Source organism: Truncatella angustata (assembly GCF_020726525.1).
Source record: "Truncatella angustata strain MPI-SDFR-AT-0073 chromosome Unknown BKA67scaffold_13, whole genome shotgun sequence".
In the NCBI taxonomy this organism is placed as follows: Eukaryota; Fungi; Ascomycota; class Sordariomycetes; order Amphisphaeriales; family Sporocadaceae; genus Truncatella; species Truncatella angustata.
In genome coordinates, this window is record NW_025763393.1 from 662,288 (window position 1) to 680,778 (window position 18,491).

The following is an 18,491-nucleotide window of genomic DNA, read 5'->3' on the forward strand; positions in this document are numbered from 1 at the left end:
TTAATACAGAAAATTGAACATTTGAATTGTAATCTACCAAACAAACCTTTCCAATAAAGACTGTACGGAGTCAAAGTGTTCTAACTGCTCAAAGTTTACGAAGACCTTGCTTTAAGGTTACTGATGCGAAACACCTTATCGTCTTTAATGAATATGGAAAGCCCCGATGAGATGTACCATAATCGCCTCAGCCCTAGTATTAGACTTTTCGCTTTTCAACAGAAGATAAAATACCAAGTCTTTCATATGACCGTATTTGTTCATATGAGAAGGCAGTCGTGCTTTTCCTTTGCTTCTAATGTAAATATTCCGAAGTAACGATCCTAAAAGGCTAAAAAATGACCTTAAATGCGGTTCGGTAACAACTGAGCTGATTTTTGACGTGGATAGAAAAGATTGTTAAATCGATCTTTAGGGGAAACTGATCTCAAATAGAGCGACGAGCGCCCATTTCTTTATTGATTTGTACCATTGTTTCAATGATTAAACCCATGATATCGATGGCCATACTTCAATCCGTCGGAGATGCGATTCTCGACGTAGAAGAAGATTTAGAGCCAGGACTGCACCCAGTCCGTCTTGCCTCTTTGTTTCCTCCTAGAATTCTTTGCATATAGTGTCGGGCACTGTTGGGCGGGCAAGGTCCTCAAGCTACTAAGAAAGTATTCTAGAAGATTTTATATACAAGCGCACATACGCTCCGCTTGGAATTGACAAGGTTATAATTTGCCCTGAAAAAAAATAGGGAATGAAGGAAAGAATGGCTTATATTGACATGTTGAACAACGAAGGGGAGCCGCCAGCTGTGGATGCTCATGTATTCGAAATCCCCTCTGGGTAACTGATTATCTTTGTGGCGGTGGTCTCTTCGCCTCCCTCACGTGATATCAGACCATTATTCCTTCAGTTCGCTCTTGTAGTCAGCGCCTTTCACAGAGCTTGTCTGACCTTAGCTCAGTAAGTTTTGGCCCGGAACAGCCTTATGGACTCGAGTCATAAGTCCAGTGTGGCTATTGATCATGACACTGGTATATGTAGTATAGCCATGTGCTAGATCATCTGGCCCTTATACACTGCAGTAGTGGCACTGCAGGAGAAAATTCAATGGGATGTATTCGTGGCGGTTGATAGAATCGCAAAACAAATTTCGACAGACTGAAACTAATAGCCATTTAACTCATCACAACCAAAAACGCAGAAAAGGTTTAATGGCCAATTCGTTAATTTCACTCAACAAGACTATTCAAAATCTGCAACTCAAATTCTAGAGATCAAATCCTCCATGTTACCCCGGTGTATACGTCCCAAGCTTACCCAGCCATCTCCGATGAATTCCTTGACATTGGTCCCGCACCATTTATGGTACTCACTCGCCCTCCCCGAACCTCCATCCTCGACAGACCTTAGTGCTAGAATAGGACAAGATCTTCTCGCTGTCCAGGATGCCATCTTCCATTACAGATGGCGTAACGGCCTGCTACACTATCCTTGATCGTGACAGAATCGGAGAAGGCCATCCACAGCTGTCTCGTCCCCATGAACAGGATCGTGGAGAGTGGGCCAAAGAATATAGTAAAGCATGCTAACTGTAATTCGCCAAATATTGGTAACGTAATTGCCTAGATTCCCTGTTATATGGATAATTCCTACCTCTTTAGCTCAGGGGCGTGCGAGCCCGGATGCCAAAATCCAATTTGTAGTCATGGATGAGGAATATAACTCATTCTCCTCTTGGACACTTGTTGGATCCTGTAAGAATTTCGTTTATATGCCGCTTTTGGTGACCCCATCTTAACAAGGAAGGAGGCTAGCCAAACAACGCGTATAGTATCCTTCGGGTTGGTCTTGGCCGTCCTGGACAATATTGGCGTAAGAAGTTATGTCAACAAATACGCTCCAAGGGACTTGATTGCAAAGTGGTACTCATGTCCCTTGCGGCTCCAGTGATCGTTCTTCAGAGCACTGGTGCCTGCGTTGCTGAACAAGACGTCGGGTCTTCCATTTGGTCTCTCTAGCCGTAAAGACCGCCGTATAGCGGCCTTGAACGTTAAAAGTCCAAAAGATCGTGTAAAGGAATATCATGTTACCTGTGAATTTCCTTATATCGCAGTAGTGGGCTTCTATTCGAGCAATAGCTTCATCTAAATGTTGCTTGGATCATATGAGAATGTAAACTCTGCTACCAGCGCCGTAGAGAATGCGCGAAAGTTCATAGCCCAGACCGGATAACTCATCGGTCACGATGAATACTTTGCCAGCCTGTTTCGGTAGGCTGTTTTCTGTGGGCGGCGCGCCGTTGCGAGGAGTGAAGAACTGTGTCCAAGTCGTACTGAGGGACATGCTGATCGAAGAATACACGTCACGTAGGTTGCTGGGATTTTGAGTCTCGAGAACCACGCACCGCAAATTTGATGTGGAATGGGCTCAGCTCGTTGCATAAGTTAAGTCTTTTTGCCCTGGGATGCAAAGTTATTAGGGCACAGCACTTTCCACATTTGCATGTAAACACTAATGCGCTGGGTTTAGGCAGGTTGTACTTGTCGCCTTTCACCCTCGCCAGCCTGCAGCCCGTAGTTGGCTCATCTCTCCTCCCCCGTTCTTTCCATGCAGTATTGATACATTTGCAGGTTACAGAGTATCAAGTGGTGGAAACCCATGAAAAGACCTGCAAATACTATACCCTTTGAATGACAGGTTGTCTAAGTATTGGCCTGATCACTTGGGGGACCGACTCTTATAAATGCATGTACGAAAGCATGTATGTCCCTGAATACAACGCAGTGTTACACATTTGATGCCTTGGTGCCCCGTCTGTGGCTTTACAAGACTGTACATGAGCATCACACTTGGGGGCAATCCATTGCAGGTAGAAAATCAAATGACTCTATGATCCATGACCGAGAGAATGAACATGATGGAAGTGGTGTGCATAGCAAACTTTTGGCCCTACCTTAGGGCATGCGAAGTCGTCGGGCGAAAGAAAACCGTCCGGTCTGAGTCTTTCCGCCTTGACACGCTTAGCAGTCCAAGCCGAACGACTACAAATCGCATCAAAGTCTTGAAGAAACTTTATCAGTTGCTTGATATGGGGTGGCAGTAGTGATATCGCTAAATGCTCGAACTATTACGGGACTTCTGACAAGGCGGCTCGAAGGTCTGCCTCGACCAAAAGTGGACTTGAAGTATTGCCTGGCTTTACCTCAGGTCCCGAGAGCACAGCCTTGCCGATCTCATGTCATCCGCCGTATTGATACCTGACCCTCGGATTGATTAATGTCTCGCACTACATATTGCTTAAGGCATGCATGCATACTGGCCCGGACAATAACTACAACCATTACAGCAAGGAGTATATCCCAAGAAGAATTACCACCGGTATCGTTGAGAATATCAACGAGTCGCTGTTCGACTTCATGGCACTAGAAGTAGGCTCAACCAAGAGCAAGACCTTCGGATTGGCAGATTGTATTATCTCCACAGATCTGACTACATAGTAACACCGAGTGGGTGTCTCGTCGGATACTAGGATGCATAGCTATGGAAAGATAGCTCCTCACGTGATACCTATGTTGCCAAGCAGAAGACTTGCATTCCCAAGCAAGCCTGGCAAGGGGCATGTCAAAGGGCGTGGCGCGCATGAGTCTTCTCAAGCCTGTTCTCCCTTAATTGTCGTGAAGGACTATCCCGTACTATTACGATGCTTATCAGAAGAGGTTGAAGCGCGTTGTTGGGATTTCAATGGGTTTTGGATAGACTTTTCATAGTGTTTCGACATGTAATGTTGTCCATGCAAGAGAGTTCGCCAATCACTGCTTTTTAGGAAAACTTTGTAGGAAGCCTCATCTGCTTAGTAGCCGTCGCAGTGGAGATTGACGTACAGTTTCTTGCGACTGCGATACTATTTTGGGGTCTTTGAACTGGTGCCAATGCACTTCAATTTGTGTCTTCTCGCCATTGCCCTTTCAAGTTAGATCCATGACCAAGCATGGGAGTAGAAACCTTGGGTGAGCCTCTTTTCGGCTTTGCTGATGTCTATCAAGAATTCTCGAAATGATGAACGTCGTGCTATATTTCCCCCTCTCTGACAGTCCATATGACCAACTCGATATGTAGGCAAGAATTAAATTTCAAATCGAAATTGGAACCTAGAAGCTAAAGTATTTAGACGAAGTTCGTAGCGGATACTAAGTAGAGTTTAGTTCGTCGAACCACATCCAATTCAATGATCTACAAGAGTGATCGTTGACTTTGCCGAAGGTCCGGCTGAGTTTTGCCGAGTGTCCGCCTCACTTTGAATAAGCTCCGTCCAATGACCTTACAGTAAATGAACATAGATAAAGTTTTAATATACTCGAATATATTTAATACAGCCGCTTTTATACAGCCGCTTTTATGGATATGGAGGAGTTTCAAGGAGGCTTTGCAACTCTATGCGCCTTGAAAGCTGTTGATGAACGGACGTGTCTGCGATTACCCATCCGCAACTGGGCATACAAGAGATGTGTTACACTTGCAATGCGTATACGAGCTCTATGTCAGGACCGTAAGAGAATTACTCCGTATCCGGCCTTGAATTTTTACATGGTCGCTTAGAACATTCGATAGAATGCTATAGCCAATCAAAACCCCCGCGGTCTTGCAATTCCACCTAGTCTAGGTACTGGATTCCACGACAACCCTTCTAATATTTACAGTGTTCGCTGTTGAAAAGTCTATCACGACAGAATTTCTTTGGTTCGCTATGCTATTACGTGCGAGGTTAGGGGGCCTGCGGCTCTTTTACCAATGCGGCGGCGGAGATATGCCGACAGCGTGCTGTAAGATCCATAATTGATTGTTGCATTCATAAAGTACCGATCAGCTGGTCATACCATCATTACACACCAATCTAAGTATAGCTAAGGACTCGGTCATTGCGAGAGATTTAGTCCGTCGAGATCCATGCGGGCAAACCCTGATTCGTCTCCAGACTATGGCGTGCAAATCTACAGAATTCACGGGACCTGTCATCATCAAGAGGACTAGGTACTGAGGTTCCTGCAACCTGGTGTGTCAGTGCCGTAGAATTGGGTGGTGTGGGTATAGCTTCGGGTGATTGAGTGCATGCATCCTGCAATGTACAACACGTGCTGTGGAACCAAGGTAACGCGTGGTGCCTTCGCAGACTTACAGGGCCACCACTCCTCGCTTCCAGCTCTCGCTTATCTATGGAATGCGGTCCTTATCTACTACTAGAAAACTTATGTGGGTTCCCTCGAGATTCTCTAATTCTTTCTCTACAAACATTGACCAAAACCTCAAGTGCTGTTCTAAAGTCGTAGTGTCAATATGGACGTGCATTGTCTCTTGGAGGAGGAGATAAAATACCAAATAGGTAGATCCACTCCGTGGCAAATCTTGCCAACATAATAATAGTCGAAAGTGATTTGTGAGTCGTGAAGCAACTGGCATTGATCTGAGTCCTTCCGAGTGGAGCTTCGGAGTATTTACGCAAAGAAGCGCTGGGAAAGCCGATACATTAGCTTTGTTGGCTCGAAAGCATGTCATAAAGGATATTGGCTGTACTGCGCACTGCTCTCACTAGATCCAACAACCTCTCATTGTTGGAAGATAAGATCGTGTATAGCCAGCATCGCAATCGGAATCTTACTGTCACTATTCGAAACTTGTCTGCTTACTTCATGATGAGCAGTGTAATATACGCCGCATAACACAATACTAAAGCATGCACAATTAAGAAACAGTTTATTCCCAGGCACAACGAATGCAGGTTTTGCGAAACTTGAGATTGTTGAGTGGACATGGGCGTGGGAGCTAAAGTCTCCGAACCAAGCGGAAAGTGTGGATGATGCCATATCTTGATTTTGGTACGGAGTATGTGTGCTGCCTTATCGAACCCCTGGGAGGCGGATGAGAAGGTCATCCCATGCTAGGCGATTAACCTAACCTAGCCAATAGGCATGGCGGTCTGTTGAGCCTCATATGATATCCAGCCGCCGCGACTCGGCTCTCGTCAAGAAGACTGGCAGATATAACGTATTCTATGTGAAACGGCGGCGGATGCACCTGGTGACCCAAATCTTAATTTAACCTTACAGCGCTTGGTGCATTTGGGATCGATTCACCTGACAAAAGATGTCAGGGGCTGGCTATCTCCACTGAACAAGCTCTATTGAGTTAGGCGTGAGGCCGGCATGTCAGCTAGACCAAGCCATTTCCACAAATCAAAATAAGCTTTTTATTCAAGCTAATGCCAAGAATCCCAGCAAGATTCGGTAGTCCCCGAGTTTTGTCTTGAACTGTCCAATGCCGTGATCCGATTCCTGATAATATCCTAGTCTTCTGGAACGAGGGATGGATACGGCAAGCATCCACTGAACCTCGTGTGCTTGGCCTAGAGAGAAACGCCCGTTTACCATCACCTTTCGAATTGATTGCAAGGACTCCATGACGGAAATTGAAAATTCCATCATGGCCAGAGGCTACAGCCCGGGGTGTAGATACTGCCGTAGGTATAAGATGGGTTGCTAAGTACGTCAAAGTCTTGGTTTTCTTGGATCATCCAGAACTACAACGACTGCTCAGCGAGCTTTACATTCTTTTAAACATCTGTCACTCTTTCATTCTACACTTGAACCCACGTGCTCACGTCATTCCCCTCGATTTCATTCGCTTCCATTCAATTCCCTAGTGCAATCATGCTCGGTTCTGTCTCCGCCGCCCTTGGCCTTTTGGCCACCACAGCCATGGCTGCTCCCGCCGTTCTTGACGAGCGTGCTAGCTGCACCTTCACCGATTCCGCTAGCGCCATCAAGGGCAAGGCCAGCTGCACTAACATCATCTTGAACGGTATCACCGTCCCTGCTGGCAGCACTCTCGACATGACCGGTCTCAAGACTGGCACTACTGTATGTGAATGATGTCCACATGAACATGTCCCTCCACTAACACAATACAGGTTACCTTCCAGGGTACTACCTCTTTCGGTTACAAGGAGTGGGAGGGTCCTCTTGTCTCCTTCTCTGGTACCGGCATTACCATTCAGGGTGCTTCCGGCCACGTCATTGACGGCAACGGTGCTAAGTGGTGGGACGGCAAGGGCAGCAACGGCGGAAAGACCAAGCCCAAGTGAGCAAAATAACCGCCTACCAATCTTGGAGACCCCAATCATGCTGACGCCCTCGAACTATAGGTTCTTCTACGCTCACTCCCTTAAGAACTCCAACATCAAGGGCCTCAGCGTCAAGAACACCCCGGTTCAGGCATTCAGCATCAACAGCGCTACCAACCTCGGAGTGTAAGCAAATTGTACTCTGTACGGCAAGTACATCAAGCTAATAGCTCCTATAGTTACGACGTCCACATCGACAACTCCGCTGGTGACTCTGGCGGTGGCCACAACACTGATGCTTTCGATGTCGGCTCTTCTACTGGTATCTACATCTCTGGTGCCGTTGTGAAGAACCAGGATGACTGCCTCGCCATCAACTCTGGCACCAACATCACCTTCACCGGTGGCAGCTGCAGCGGTGGCCACGGTCTCTCCATCGGTTCCGTCGGTGGCCGCTCCGACAACGTTGTCAAGACTGTCCGAATTGAGAACAGCTCCATCAGCAACAGTGATAACGGTGTCCGCATCAAGACCGTCTACGGTGCTACCGGATCCGTCTCTGACGTCAAGTACACTGGAATCACTCTGTCCAACATCGCCAAGTACGGTATTGTCATTGAACAGGATTACGAGAACGGCAGCCCCACTGGTACCGCTACTACTGGTGTCCCCATCACTGGCCTCACCGTCAGCAAGGTTACCGGCTCCGTTGCCTCATCCGCCACTGATGTCTACATCCTCTGTGGAAAGGGCGCTTGCTCCAACTGGGCCTGGTCTGGTAACAGCATTACTGGAGGCAAGAAGTCTTCCAAGTGCTCCAACGTCCCCAGCCCTGCTTCTTGCTAAGTGGAGTCTCGAACGGCGCTTAGCGCTATCAAAGCCAAAACGCCTTTGTTAGGCTTTCTCAATACAACCTCGAGGGCTGTAGTTTAATTCTTGTATATACAACACTACGCAGTAGCGTGTAAATAATTAATTTCCTGGAACAAACTCTGTTGCGCACGCGGGGACGTGGAACTGCCTTGATACGGATGTAAATCCCTCTGCTTATATCTATTAATGTGTATGCGACCAAGGCCCTAGAAATCTTGAATACCGCTAAGCTTCAGTGCCTTTTCCTAATGATGTACACCAAATAAGTCGCTCTTGATATCTTAGTCGAAGAGGTTGTGTTGGAAACGTTGGGGGTGATTTAGAGCAAGTTGTTTCTCCCGGAGATATGTCAATAATATGGGCCATGACCAATCAACCATCTTCACTGGCATTCTTTCCTTTTCCATCGAGCATAGCTGCCCAACTTCTGATTCTGGAGACCATATCGTAAGCCGTACGATCGATTGCATGTACTATCTGTATTCGCGTGTGATGTCAACCGCTTAATAAAGCTGTGATTTCTCGCTGACCTTCATTACTGTCCGTAGAAAGTAAGGCATGATGCAGTGCTTTACAAAAGATTTCAATCCAGTCATTTGGATCTGATCACTTGCTGGTGAGAGTACGCATCCTTCAAGGCTACACCAACGCCCTTTGTGTGATTGAGCATATACTTTTCAGTACTTGAACAATATTTGGACCTCCCGGGACTTTTTCGGCTTTGTCTTTGTACTGACTGAGATTGAGCCTCATTAGTATGTATACCAAATTTGACGACAGTCGTAGACAGAAATCATGGCGACTCATCGTGGTGAATCGACCCACTATGTTCGATTCTAGGCCAGCTCCATACTCGGCAAATGATTTGGATACTTTATCGAATATTCTAGAATATTCCTCGGTCGGGTCGTCTTAGCCAAGCGGTATTAATTGAACCCTTCAAGACATAGAAGGCAAGTCAAGAGTAGTTTCTAATGCTATATCATCGCTTGCACTGGTGCCCTTTGCACCATAGACCCTGTGACGAGTTCAGCGCCACCATTGACCTTGTGGTGTTCAGCTTTGTTGCAGCCGATACAAAGACCGAGCGTTCGAGTCGACTCGTATACCAATGCTCTGATGCAATCGAGAGTTTCACCACCCGACCACTGGGTACTATCATTGGCCATACTCACTCACGCTGACCGAGATGTATAGTGTAGACCACTGTCTTGGCTGTAACAAGTTATAGCTATTTCTGCCATAGACACTTAAGGGAATTGGAGGGATAAAACCCAATCATGTAACTCTCAGGTAAAAGTTTACACAGGTCGAGCTCGGGCTCCCATAGATACCGACTCAGAAGCCAGATGGGAGACAGAGAACGAGGAGGAGCTTGATGTCAGCGGCGAAGACTACGGCGACGCCGCTGCTCTCAAAACGCCACCTCCACCAACGAGTCCAGTACGAATGGGTACTTGCCAAGCCAAACCTCTAACCGCGGGCCAGATTAACCTTTAAGAGCGTCAGGAGAGAATCATGAAGGAATATTTCGAGCAAGTGACACAACCTCTAAGGAACATCGTCACCTTGTCGAAGATATCTCTGGTTGAACAGGCAATATCGTACTTAGGCAATCAGGGATTCAAGCACTCAAGCACACCATTCTCAAGCCATCACCTGGCGACTCCTCTCATGTCAGATTCTCTATTGGCATGCCTCATCCTAACCCAGCTTCCCTTATGACTTCCGTGTTTAAACGCCAAGACAATCTTCAATCGATTGAGGCTCCGAGACGGCTTGGGTTCCATCATAGTTCGATTAGCCGGAGCTCGGTTAGTCTCCATCATAGTTGAATGATGACGCCGACGACAAGCTTTTGAATCGCTGATTACCAACCCCCGCATACGCATGTGCAGGGCGATCTAATTATTTCATATATACTACTTTAAAGTAACGACTATCACGTATGTCGGAACGTCAGTGCCATGGAGCTCAGTTAGTTGGCACGTCGATGGCTTTGAATTACTGGATTACCTTGATTCAATTGCCTTGTCAATGCTGACTTGCACAATCATGTCACCCAATAGTCTATTGAAAATGTACGGTAGTCAAATTGAACAACAGCGAGTTCACGTTCCCCAGCTACCAGATCAATGCCATCTTGCTGATACACTCCATCATGGAGTCTCAGGTCTGACTACCAAATGGATCATGACGCTGTCACTTTCGCCGAGTTCTAAACTACGGAGGCTTGTCGTTCAAACACAATCTTGCCCCCCATGCGTAGGGCGTTAGATACCAACTTTCGCTTGAGATACCAATTGAGCGGCCAGGACAATTGTGACCAACCCGTTTGAGACACAAGGTCTTCTGCTGTGACTACACCCTGTACAGATGAGGCCTGATTCTAACATACATGCAATCATGGGAACCAGTAATGGCGACAAGGGAAAAATGGAAGCTCATCAGCTCCACCTGCATTCAAGATCCATTTATCGGATGCTTCTGCACAACAGCTATTACCTGGTGTGTTGGTTCTTCCCGGGCTTCCAACCCCGCGCACGCAGCCACAAGTTGAATATGGAGGTCGTTCTCAATGAAATCCGAATAGACACAATTGAAGAATAAACTTTTACGACTCTATTGGCACCAATATGATAGTGGCCAGCCGTTGTGCTCGTCTGTCACGCCATTCGGGGCATCCAGTCCGCGGCCGGCAGAACTTAGACAAGAAAAGCCCGTAGCCTCAAGTGGGAAACCCCAGCGGCTCCCGCAAGGTCCGCGCAGCTGGCCTGGGCCCATCTGTAGTCGATCTCTATTGTAAACAGACCTGGAAATAGGGTCTGGTCCGCAATGGGAAAGATGAATCTGAACCCCGATAATTCAAGAGGTCCAAAGTAATCTTGGCGTTGGTCTACTGCTGGGTTATAGCCTAGGGTATGTCTTGAAGAAGCAATGTCGCATTAGTTGGCGTGGTCGTGAGACATAAGTGGCCGGTTTACGTAGACATGATGAACCGTACCTTCTTTGGGAGGAAGAGCGATCTTAAACACGAATAAGTGTATATTGACCGGATATTTCAATCAATATCAAATTAAGCTAGACTCAATGGCATTTCGAGCTGCCGTAAGGTGCCTATCCTATACCATCCAAGGTGAAGAATCCGTAGCTCGAATGTGAGCCCCAGCCAATGCTAGGAGACATGCGATAGCTATATAGGCAAGTCGGGCGGACGAGCTTTCCGACGACCCAAGAAAAGTACCAGGCTATGCTCCAGGCCTAATTAAAGATGGGCCGGCCGAGAGCATAGGACAATGTTGTATAAGAATATTATACTTGTTGCCGGACATTTTCTTGTGCAGTCTGCAGAGAACGTCGGAAGCAATGGTGTAACACAAGAGACTCTTGCACATTGGAAAATCAGCAGCCGGGTCCTGATAAAACTGTCTTGGGTATCTATTTGGGTGCGGCCGCAGGGATTTCTCTCCTTTTCAAGTGCAGGAGAATGAAGAAGAGTGCTAAGTTGGGCTCGCCAGAATTTACGGCAGATTGTTGATTGTTGAATATGAGGACAAGGCTTGCATGTTCGAGAACCCGAAATAGAGGGCTTACTAGGTAACAGATAGAGAAATGCATCTGTTTCAATAATACGTAAACATATTGACAAGAGACGGCGACGATATGTGGGTATGCATTTAGTCGAGATAACAAGGCTTCGAATATGCTGGCGCATTTCCATACAGAGGTTTTGTTTTTAGAATCCTCATACTACCTACCACGAGGAACGGGATATATATACACAATCAGTTTGATCACTCAATAATGGGGCCAATATGGTGTGAATAAATACCTAACATACCTCCGTGGCAGATAATCTCAATTCCATCATCCTACTCGCCGAAGGCACTTGAAGATCTTGTGCCTTCGGCCCAAACACAGAAAAAAAAAAAAAAACAAGACATATGCGTGCTCCATTTGGACAGTGGCTTACAAAATGCGCCCGAGGAATACAGGTGTTCCTCAACATCAACCCTGCCTGAACCTTTTTAAAGCAGGAAATATGGTCAGCTCCCTGGCTGTAGTTCTGATAAGGATGCCTATTTCAGCGACCAATCTTGCTTTGGACTTGTGCGTTCAGAGTCTGGCATACACTGGCACAATTGCGTGGTGGTTACCAAAATTATACGTATAACTTACGTAGCACGGCCTGGTAGCAGCGTAAGCACGACTTGACAGGACGGAACAAGGGCAACCAGGAGAAACATCAAACTATTTGTGCCCTAAACGCATGAAAAAACGCGTAATAGTTGAACCGTCGACAACATCGGAGCTTTGTCGATATACGACTTATTGATACAAATGCACTGACTCTGAAAGAGTTCATGGGCAACAGCTTTCCTCTGTATGCCATGGACCGGCGTCTTGCAATCGCTTATGTTCAATACTTCCACTGGTCCGGTAGCTCTTGGTGTTTGACACTATCTCAACACGCTGGTTTCATCGCCTCCTAGGCTGCGTTCGTCCTCCAGGGGTTCTTCATCGCCAAGGAGACTGGCCCATATACCTTCACGAGCCCAAGGACTACAATAACAACTGGGGCTACCTCCAGACAGGCGATGCTGCGTACGCCAGCTGGAGCGACACCAACACAGCGGTCCAGGCCTGCCAAACGGGTGCCGGCTATGTGACAAGGATCACTGATATCACCTTGAATGCTGGCAATACCATTCCACTTGCATTACTCTGAGCTAATGGCGGTGGTGTTGCGCAAAGTTATTTTACGGTTAGGACCTAGTGGAACGACCACTACTGATGGTATTGAATACTTTGTCGGGGTTCACAGCTACAATGTCTTCTCTTAAGAGGAATATATGACACGTTAATAAGAGACACTTATTGATAATGTTAGTCATTATTCAATAGAAGCAAAAATAAAAACAATAATAGGATATGGGCATCAGAATTCTAGTTCAGAAGCTGCATATTCCCTCTCCCGTGCCTTTCCACTCATCCTCTCAAGGTCGCAGCCGCAATCTTCTCTGCAAGCGCATCTGAACCAGATGTTAGCTTATTCTAATTCTTGTTGAACGAATCATTATAGGAACAGACATCTCAACAGAAATACTGGAAATATCACGTTATACAGAACGGAATTACGTGGCGAAGCATTAGGAAAGGAAAGGAAAGGAAAGGAAAGGAAAGGAAAGGAAAGGAAAGGAAAGGAAAGGAAAGGAAAGGAAAGGAAAGGAAAGGAAAGGAAAGGAAAGGAAAGGAAAGGAAAGGAAAGGAAAGGAAAGGAAAGAAAAAGGACTCAAAAACAGTAGCTTGGGGATGACACGGCACCAATAATGGAAATACCGATGCATCAACAACCCTCAAACCCGTGGTACCGTAGACCCGTGCCTGGGCATCCACCACGGCCATGCTGTCGGTCGCCCGGCCCATCTTGCAGGTCCCGGCGGCGTGCCAGATTGGCGCGGTGCTCACCATGATGTTCTCCAAGATCTCGGAGTCCGTCTGCACCGCCGGACCGGGATAGACCTCGTCGCCGTCCCTGACGGGTGCTAGGGCCGCGGTGTTGGCGATCTGGCGCGCGCGCTTGAACGCCGCGACGGCAATCTCACGGTCGCGCGGATCTGAGAGCAAATTAGGGTGGATGATCGGGTTTACCGCCGTGTCCGTGCTATTGATTGATACGTTGCCGCGGCTGAAGGTAGCCACGATCGTGGGCAAGACTGATACGTAGTGGCGGCCGTCAATTGGCGTGAAGGCGTGGTCTACCAGCGTATCGCGGCCCATGCCGTAGAAGGCGTCTGCAATTGTGTTGGAGTTGAGGCCAGTCCGCCGGGAAAGTATTTATGAGGTCGGCCGGGTGGAGTTGCTCAGGGTGGCAAGCAGTTCGTCTGGCAGACGCTCGAAAGCAAGGAAGTCGGAGCCCGGATTGGTCAGATAACCTGTGCGGCTCTCCCGATAATTTATGAATTGCTCGGCCATAAAAGCTGGATTTGACAGAGCTGAGTGCGTACGAAGGGATACGGGATAGGATGGTCCGAAAAACGGTTGGTCCTATAAGCGATTATGATTGTCAGATGATTGATGGGGATGCAAGCTCTAGAAAAGAGATATAAGAAATATGCAAAGGAATCCATATTATTTACGAAGGCAAACGAGAGAAAAAAAGGAAAAAAGGAAAAAAGGAAAAAATAAGGGTCGATAGACTTTGTGCTTTGACCCGCCCCCACTGCTCTTTGCATAGCAAGCATAATGGGCAATGTGAATACCAACAAATTTTTACCTACACCAGCAAGATCCGAGATCATATCTACTCCAAGGCTCTTAGAAGTTCTCGTGGTCCAACCCCCGAGACCATCAGCAACTGAGGAGAACGATGAGCGCCTGCAGAGATGATAACCTCCTTGTAAGCGAACAGAGCATATTGAACACCACCCTATCGACCAGAACACCTCTTGCGGCCTTGTTGTCATCGAAGAGGATACGTTTGGCGAGTGTTGCTTTATACAGTTGCAGCTGCGAATTGTCCCGAATAGCTGATCGCAGGTTTGCTGTCTCGGCCGAGCTTCGTGTCTGCGAGGCACCATCAATGGTTTGCGAAGCGTACTGATACCCGAGCAGATTCCCGCTTACGAATTCTTGCAGCTCATGTAACCTAAGCTCGGCTAGGGCTAATTTTGCCCATGAACCCTATGCGGTTGCCCAGTTGCTGAAGGAGATATGGACCGGATCGGCAGTGCCGAACGTAGAAGCGGAAGCATTGATGGAGGAATTGCTTGCGCGGAGGTCGTTGTTTGCACCGTCAAAGCGTACGCTCGTCTTGAAGTAAGGTAGAAAGTTGGGCAATTCATAGCTTTTATCGCCTACGTCATCTGCCCACTTAGCATACGATCCTGTGGTCCCCCTGTAACGAAACTTTGTCAGACGATGGCCCACAAAATTCAAAGCGACCAGTGGTCCAGTAGGTGGCACAGAATACTATATACCTGTCGTAGATCATATAATTACGTGCGCTGCCGCCGCTAAATGTCTTTCCGGAGTTATACAAGATTCGTCGTCCGCCGAGTCTCTGTATATGTCCCCGAGGCTTACATACCTCATTCACCTCAGTCCGATAATCCCAATCGATCAATGGATTTCTCTCGCCGGGGTCAGTGCCCACAAAATACGCGGCAGTGCCGGGCATGGTGGAAAGATTTCCGTTGTCCATCTCCTAGAAACTACCCGCCTCGATGACAGCGACGGTTCCCACCCCAGCCTCAGCCAATCTCGCGGCGACCGTTAGGCCAACGGTCCCCCCGCCAACCACAACATAGTCGTAAGTCGCATTCGCAAATGATGGGTAGCCAAAGTGGTCGCCAAGTGTGTTGAAGTCCGTGATGGTCTCGAGTTATTCTTGACCGCTACAGGTAGCTACGATCACCGACAGCAAGAAGGCTGACCGCATTAGGCTCCGTTGGCTCTTTACAAGAGCTATAAGTCCAGTTGAGGTTTACGGTGTCAGATTTTGACAGCAACGATTCGGGACAGTTAAGTAATCACGAGAGAGAGAGAGAGAGAGAAAGAGAAAGTGGGGGAGAACGAAGAAAAGAGCCTACGACGTCTTCAAACATGAAAAAAAGAAGAACGCTGACTACGTGCTGGCGCCGCAAATTCCAGAGATCCAATTGAAGGTTGGTCAATCCGGAGTCGGCGTCGCATGGGGATGAAGCTCTCGCGCGTGTCGTCAGCCTGTTCACCTATTTGGTACGACAATACTATGCACAATGAGTGTCGCGCATGGGTTAATGGATACCTCTATGCTTACTAGGTCTCATTCTCCACCGGGAAAGACCACGAGGTTTCCCGTAATCGAGATGCCGTAGGGCAGATTATGCAGACACAACCGAATGCGTCTTTAAAGATGCGGACCTGGATAGAGACGATCTAACCGTTTTTGTAGAAGTACTTGCCAATACGGATTAGTTCCTCGAACAAAACTCGCGAGTCGTCATCTTACGCATGTGCCAGGATACTGGACTGGGACTTTCCGCAACGCAACGTGGAGAGGATCCTGGTAAGTTTTCAGCTCTCTCCCAATCTTTGAGAAAACTTGCCAGACGAGATTTGCTTAAAGCGCTTCTTCAGATTGCACCCATGGAACACGAGAAAATCGAATTAAAACAAATAAGCCCAGCAGAATGTGCTCCGAGGGTCAAACGTTGACAGATCGGGCAGGACCGAATACAGAGAACCAAGAGAAGCCCTTCAGAAATACTGAGCTGATCATAAAACTTCTCTTCTTTTATTTATCTTCTATGGAGGACCTGAGTCGAGTATCGTATTCATCATTACCTAATCCTGGGACTTTGTTTTCACAATCGTTTCTTGATGACATCAGCTGCCTTCTCGGCAACGGCATACACTGAGGACATGATATTGCCGCGCACAATCAAAGGGAAGACACCGGCATCCACAACACGGAGATTCTTGGTGCCATATACCACCAATTCTGGGTCCACTACGCCGCTTTTCCCTCTGGGGAGCATTGCCGTAGTGCCGCAAGCGTGGTATGTTGTGGTGGCCGTATTCAAGACATATTTCTTGGCGCCCTCCAGATCCGCTACGTCGAAAGCCTCCGGGTGATTTCGCCGGCCGTTCTCCTTGAATAAAGGTGCCAGCTCAGGCACATGTCGCAGCTTCTCGAGCGCCTGAACGTGGCGGGCCATGATCTCGAGGTCGGCGGGGTGTGAGAAGTAGCGTGGATCAATATCCGGCTTGGCTGCAAAGTCGGCCGAGGCGATGTGCGTGGAGCCGCGCGAGAACGGGTGCGTTTGTGAGCACCCCAAACTGGCGTAGTTGCCATCAAGCAGCTTCTTGCCTACAAAACTCTCACTGCCCTCATGCAGGTTTGCTTGCGCCAAGAACATGAACCACCCCGAGGAGTGCGATTCCTCACGATCCAGGACAGAGCGCACAATATCTACGTACTCTCCATCCTCGGAGCGAGACGGAGGGTCGGAGAGTAGCTGATCGTAGGTAGTTGCGCCTTGCAGGGGCATGTATGCATGCGATTGTAAGCCACCGATGGTGAAGGGGCCGGCTTGGTGTTCAACGTAGAGCTTCTGCGCGAACGCGAGCGCTTCCGGCTCCTGTCGTATCAATGCGTCACCGGTCAGGACATAGTCGGCGACCTCGTAGCTGATGCCCGTCATCAGATGGTCTTGCAGATTCTCACCAACTCCAGGCAGGTCGATAACCACGGGGATCTCGTGCTTAGCAAGGATGCCAGGGTTGCCGACTCCTGAGAGCTCGAGGATCTTGGGAGTCGCCAGGGCTCCAAGGGCGAGAACGACCTCTTTGGCAGCGGTGAAAGTTTCGGACTTGCCGGCGACAGAGGCTTCTACGCCGGTCGCCACAATTGAGTCACTTGTAGTGCTATCAAACAAGATCTTGTTGACCGTCGCGCCGGTGATGACACGGACATTGGACCTTTCTTTGAGAGGAAGCCCGTAAGCCGAGGCAGCATAGCTTCGGGTCTTAGTCTTGGGGTCCACAGTTGCGGCATTACTGTAGCCGCCTGTCGACTTTCCAGAGAAAGGGTCTAGACAGAGAAGGCGTATGAGCCGGTTGAAAACATAACAAGCGTATAGATCTTAGGATGGGGGTCGGGCAAACATACCGCCTGTAGTGGCCTTGCCCATACCACGGAAAGCATCAATCCAAGCCTTACAAAGTGGGTTCTCCTTCACGCCAGGGAAGGAGACCTGGATTGGACCATCCTTGCCACGGTACTCATCATCAATCCAGTCAAGGCCAAGGTGCTTGATGGTCTCTTCATCGGGTGGGGATACTAGTGTATACGATTTCTTGTAGTAAGGGACTAGTCCCTCCCAGTCCCAGCCTGGGTTGCCTAAGCCAGCCCAGGCGTTGATCTCGGCCCGAGCCGGTGCTACGAAAGTCTGCCCATTGATTGCGGATGAGCCGCCGAGGACCTTGCCCCGTGGTTGTTGGATAGAACGACCATTCAAACCAGGCTGGGCAGCTGTTTTGAACTGCCAGTCTGCATCAGAACCTAGTAGGGTAGTCCAGAAGGCGGGGATGTTGACACGAGGGTCGGCTGTGAGATCCTCCCCGGCCTCGAGCACAAGGACTCGGACATTTGGATCTTCGGATAACCGACTGGCAACGACAAGGCCTGCCGTGCCACCACCGGCAATGATAAAATCAGCCGATTGCTGAGAAGCCATGCTGGGTAGTTTTCTAGACAATGTAGTACGGGATCGGTAGCAGAGAGTAATATAAAGGAGGGGGAACTAGAAGGAAGGAGAAAAGGCTTGTAATGATTCGTAATGGGAGGGCCAAAAATGGGATCCTAGTCGGTCATGAGAAAAGTTCAAGCAAGGAATTAGAAACAATATATAATGCCTATTCAGAAATATCAATTCGAGCGTGGATGTTAGCTAGATAGATGTTGGTAGGTTGGTACTTTAGTTTGTTTCACACGTTTGAGTCTTTGACAACTTGGCGATAA

General features: G+C 48.1%; 4 protein-coding genes across 4 annotated transcripts; 1 reads left to right on the forward strand and 3 right to left on the reverse strand.

Annotated features, from left to right (window-relative positions):
- Positions 1-1,409: 1,409 nt before the first annotated feature.
- BKA67DRAFT_596201 (uncharacterized protein) lies at positions 1,410-2,340 on the reverse strand (the record flags this gene model as incomplete). The annotated part of the gene is made up of 5 exons (XM_046105269.1): positions 1,410-1,487; positions 1,522-1,628; positions 1,721-1,854; positions 1,894-2,039; positions 2,176-2,340. The coding sequence occupies 5 exons, from the start codon at positions 2,338-2,340 to the stop codon at positions 1,410-1,412; spliced, it is 630 nt and encodes a 209-aa protein (XP_045951400.1).
- A 4,406-nt stretch (positions 2,341-6,746) lies between these two features.
- On the forward strand, positions 6,747-7,957 carry BKA67DRAFT_528189 (glycoside hydrolase family 28 protein; the record flags this gene model as incomplete). Its single annotated transcript, XM_046098930.1, has 4 exons — positions 6,747-6,908; positions 6,959-7,128; positions 7,193-7,297; positions 7,351-7,957. The coding sequence occupies 4 exons, from the start codon at positions 6,747-6,749 to the stop codon at positions 7,955-7,957; spliced, it is 1,044 nt and encodes a 347-aa protein (XP_045951401.1).
- A 5,016-nt stretch (positions 7,958-12,973) lies between these two features.
- BKA67DRAFT_596203 (uncharacterized protein) lies at positions 12,974-15,591 on the reverse strand (the record flags this gene model as incomplete). Its single annotated transcript, XM_046105270.1, has 11 exons — positions 12,974-13,017; positions 13,303-13,779; positions 13,879-14,032; positions 14,209-14,212; positions 14,293-14,381; positions 14,411-14,668; positions 14,705-14,882; positions 14,965-15,047; positions 15,084-15,191; positions 15,231-15,362; positions 15,577-15,591. 11 exons carry the CDS (start codon positions 15,589-15,591, stop codon positions 12,974-12,976), a joined length of 1,542 nt encoding a protein of 513 aa, XP_045951402.1.
- A 741-nt stretch (positions 15,592-16,332) lies between these two features.
- Positions 16,333-18,207, reverse strand: BKA67DRAFT_542424 (uncharacterized protein; the record flags this gene model as incomplete). Its single annotated transcript, XM_046101109.1, has 2 exons — positions 16,333-17,561; positions 17,640-18,207. The coding sequence occupies 2 exons, from the start codon at positions 18,205-18,207 to the stop codon at positions 16,333-16,335; spliced, it is 1,797 nt and encodes a 598-aa protein (XP_045951403.1).
- Between the last annotated feature and the right edge of the window lie 284 nt (positions 18,208-18,491).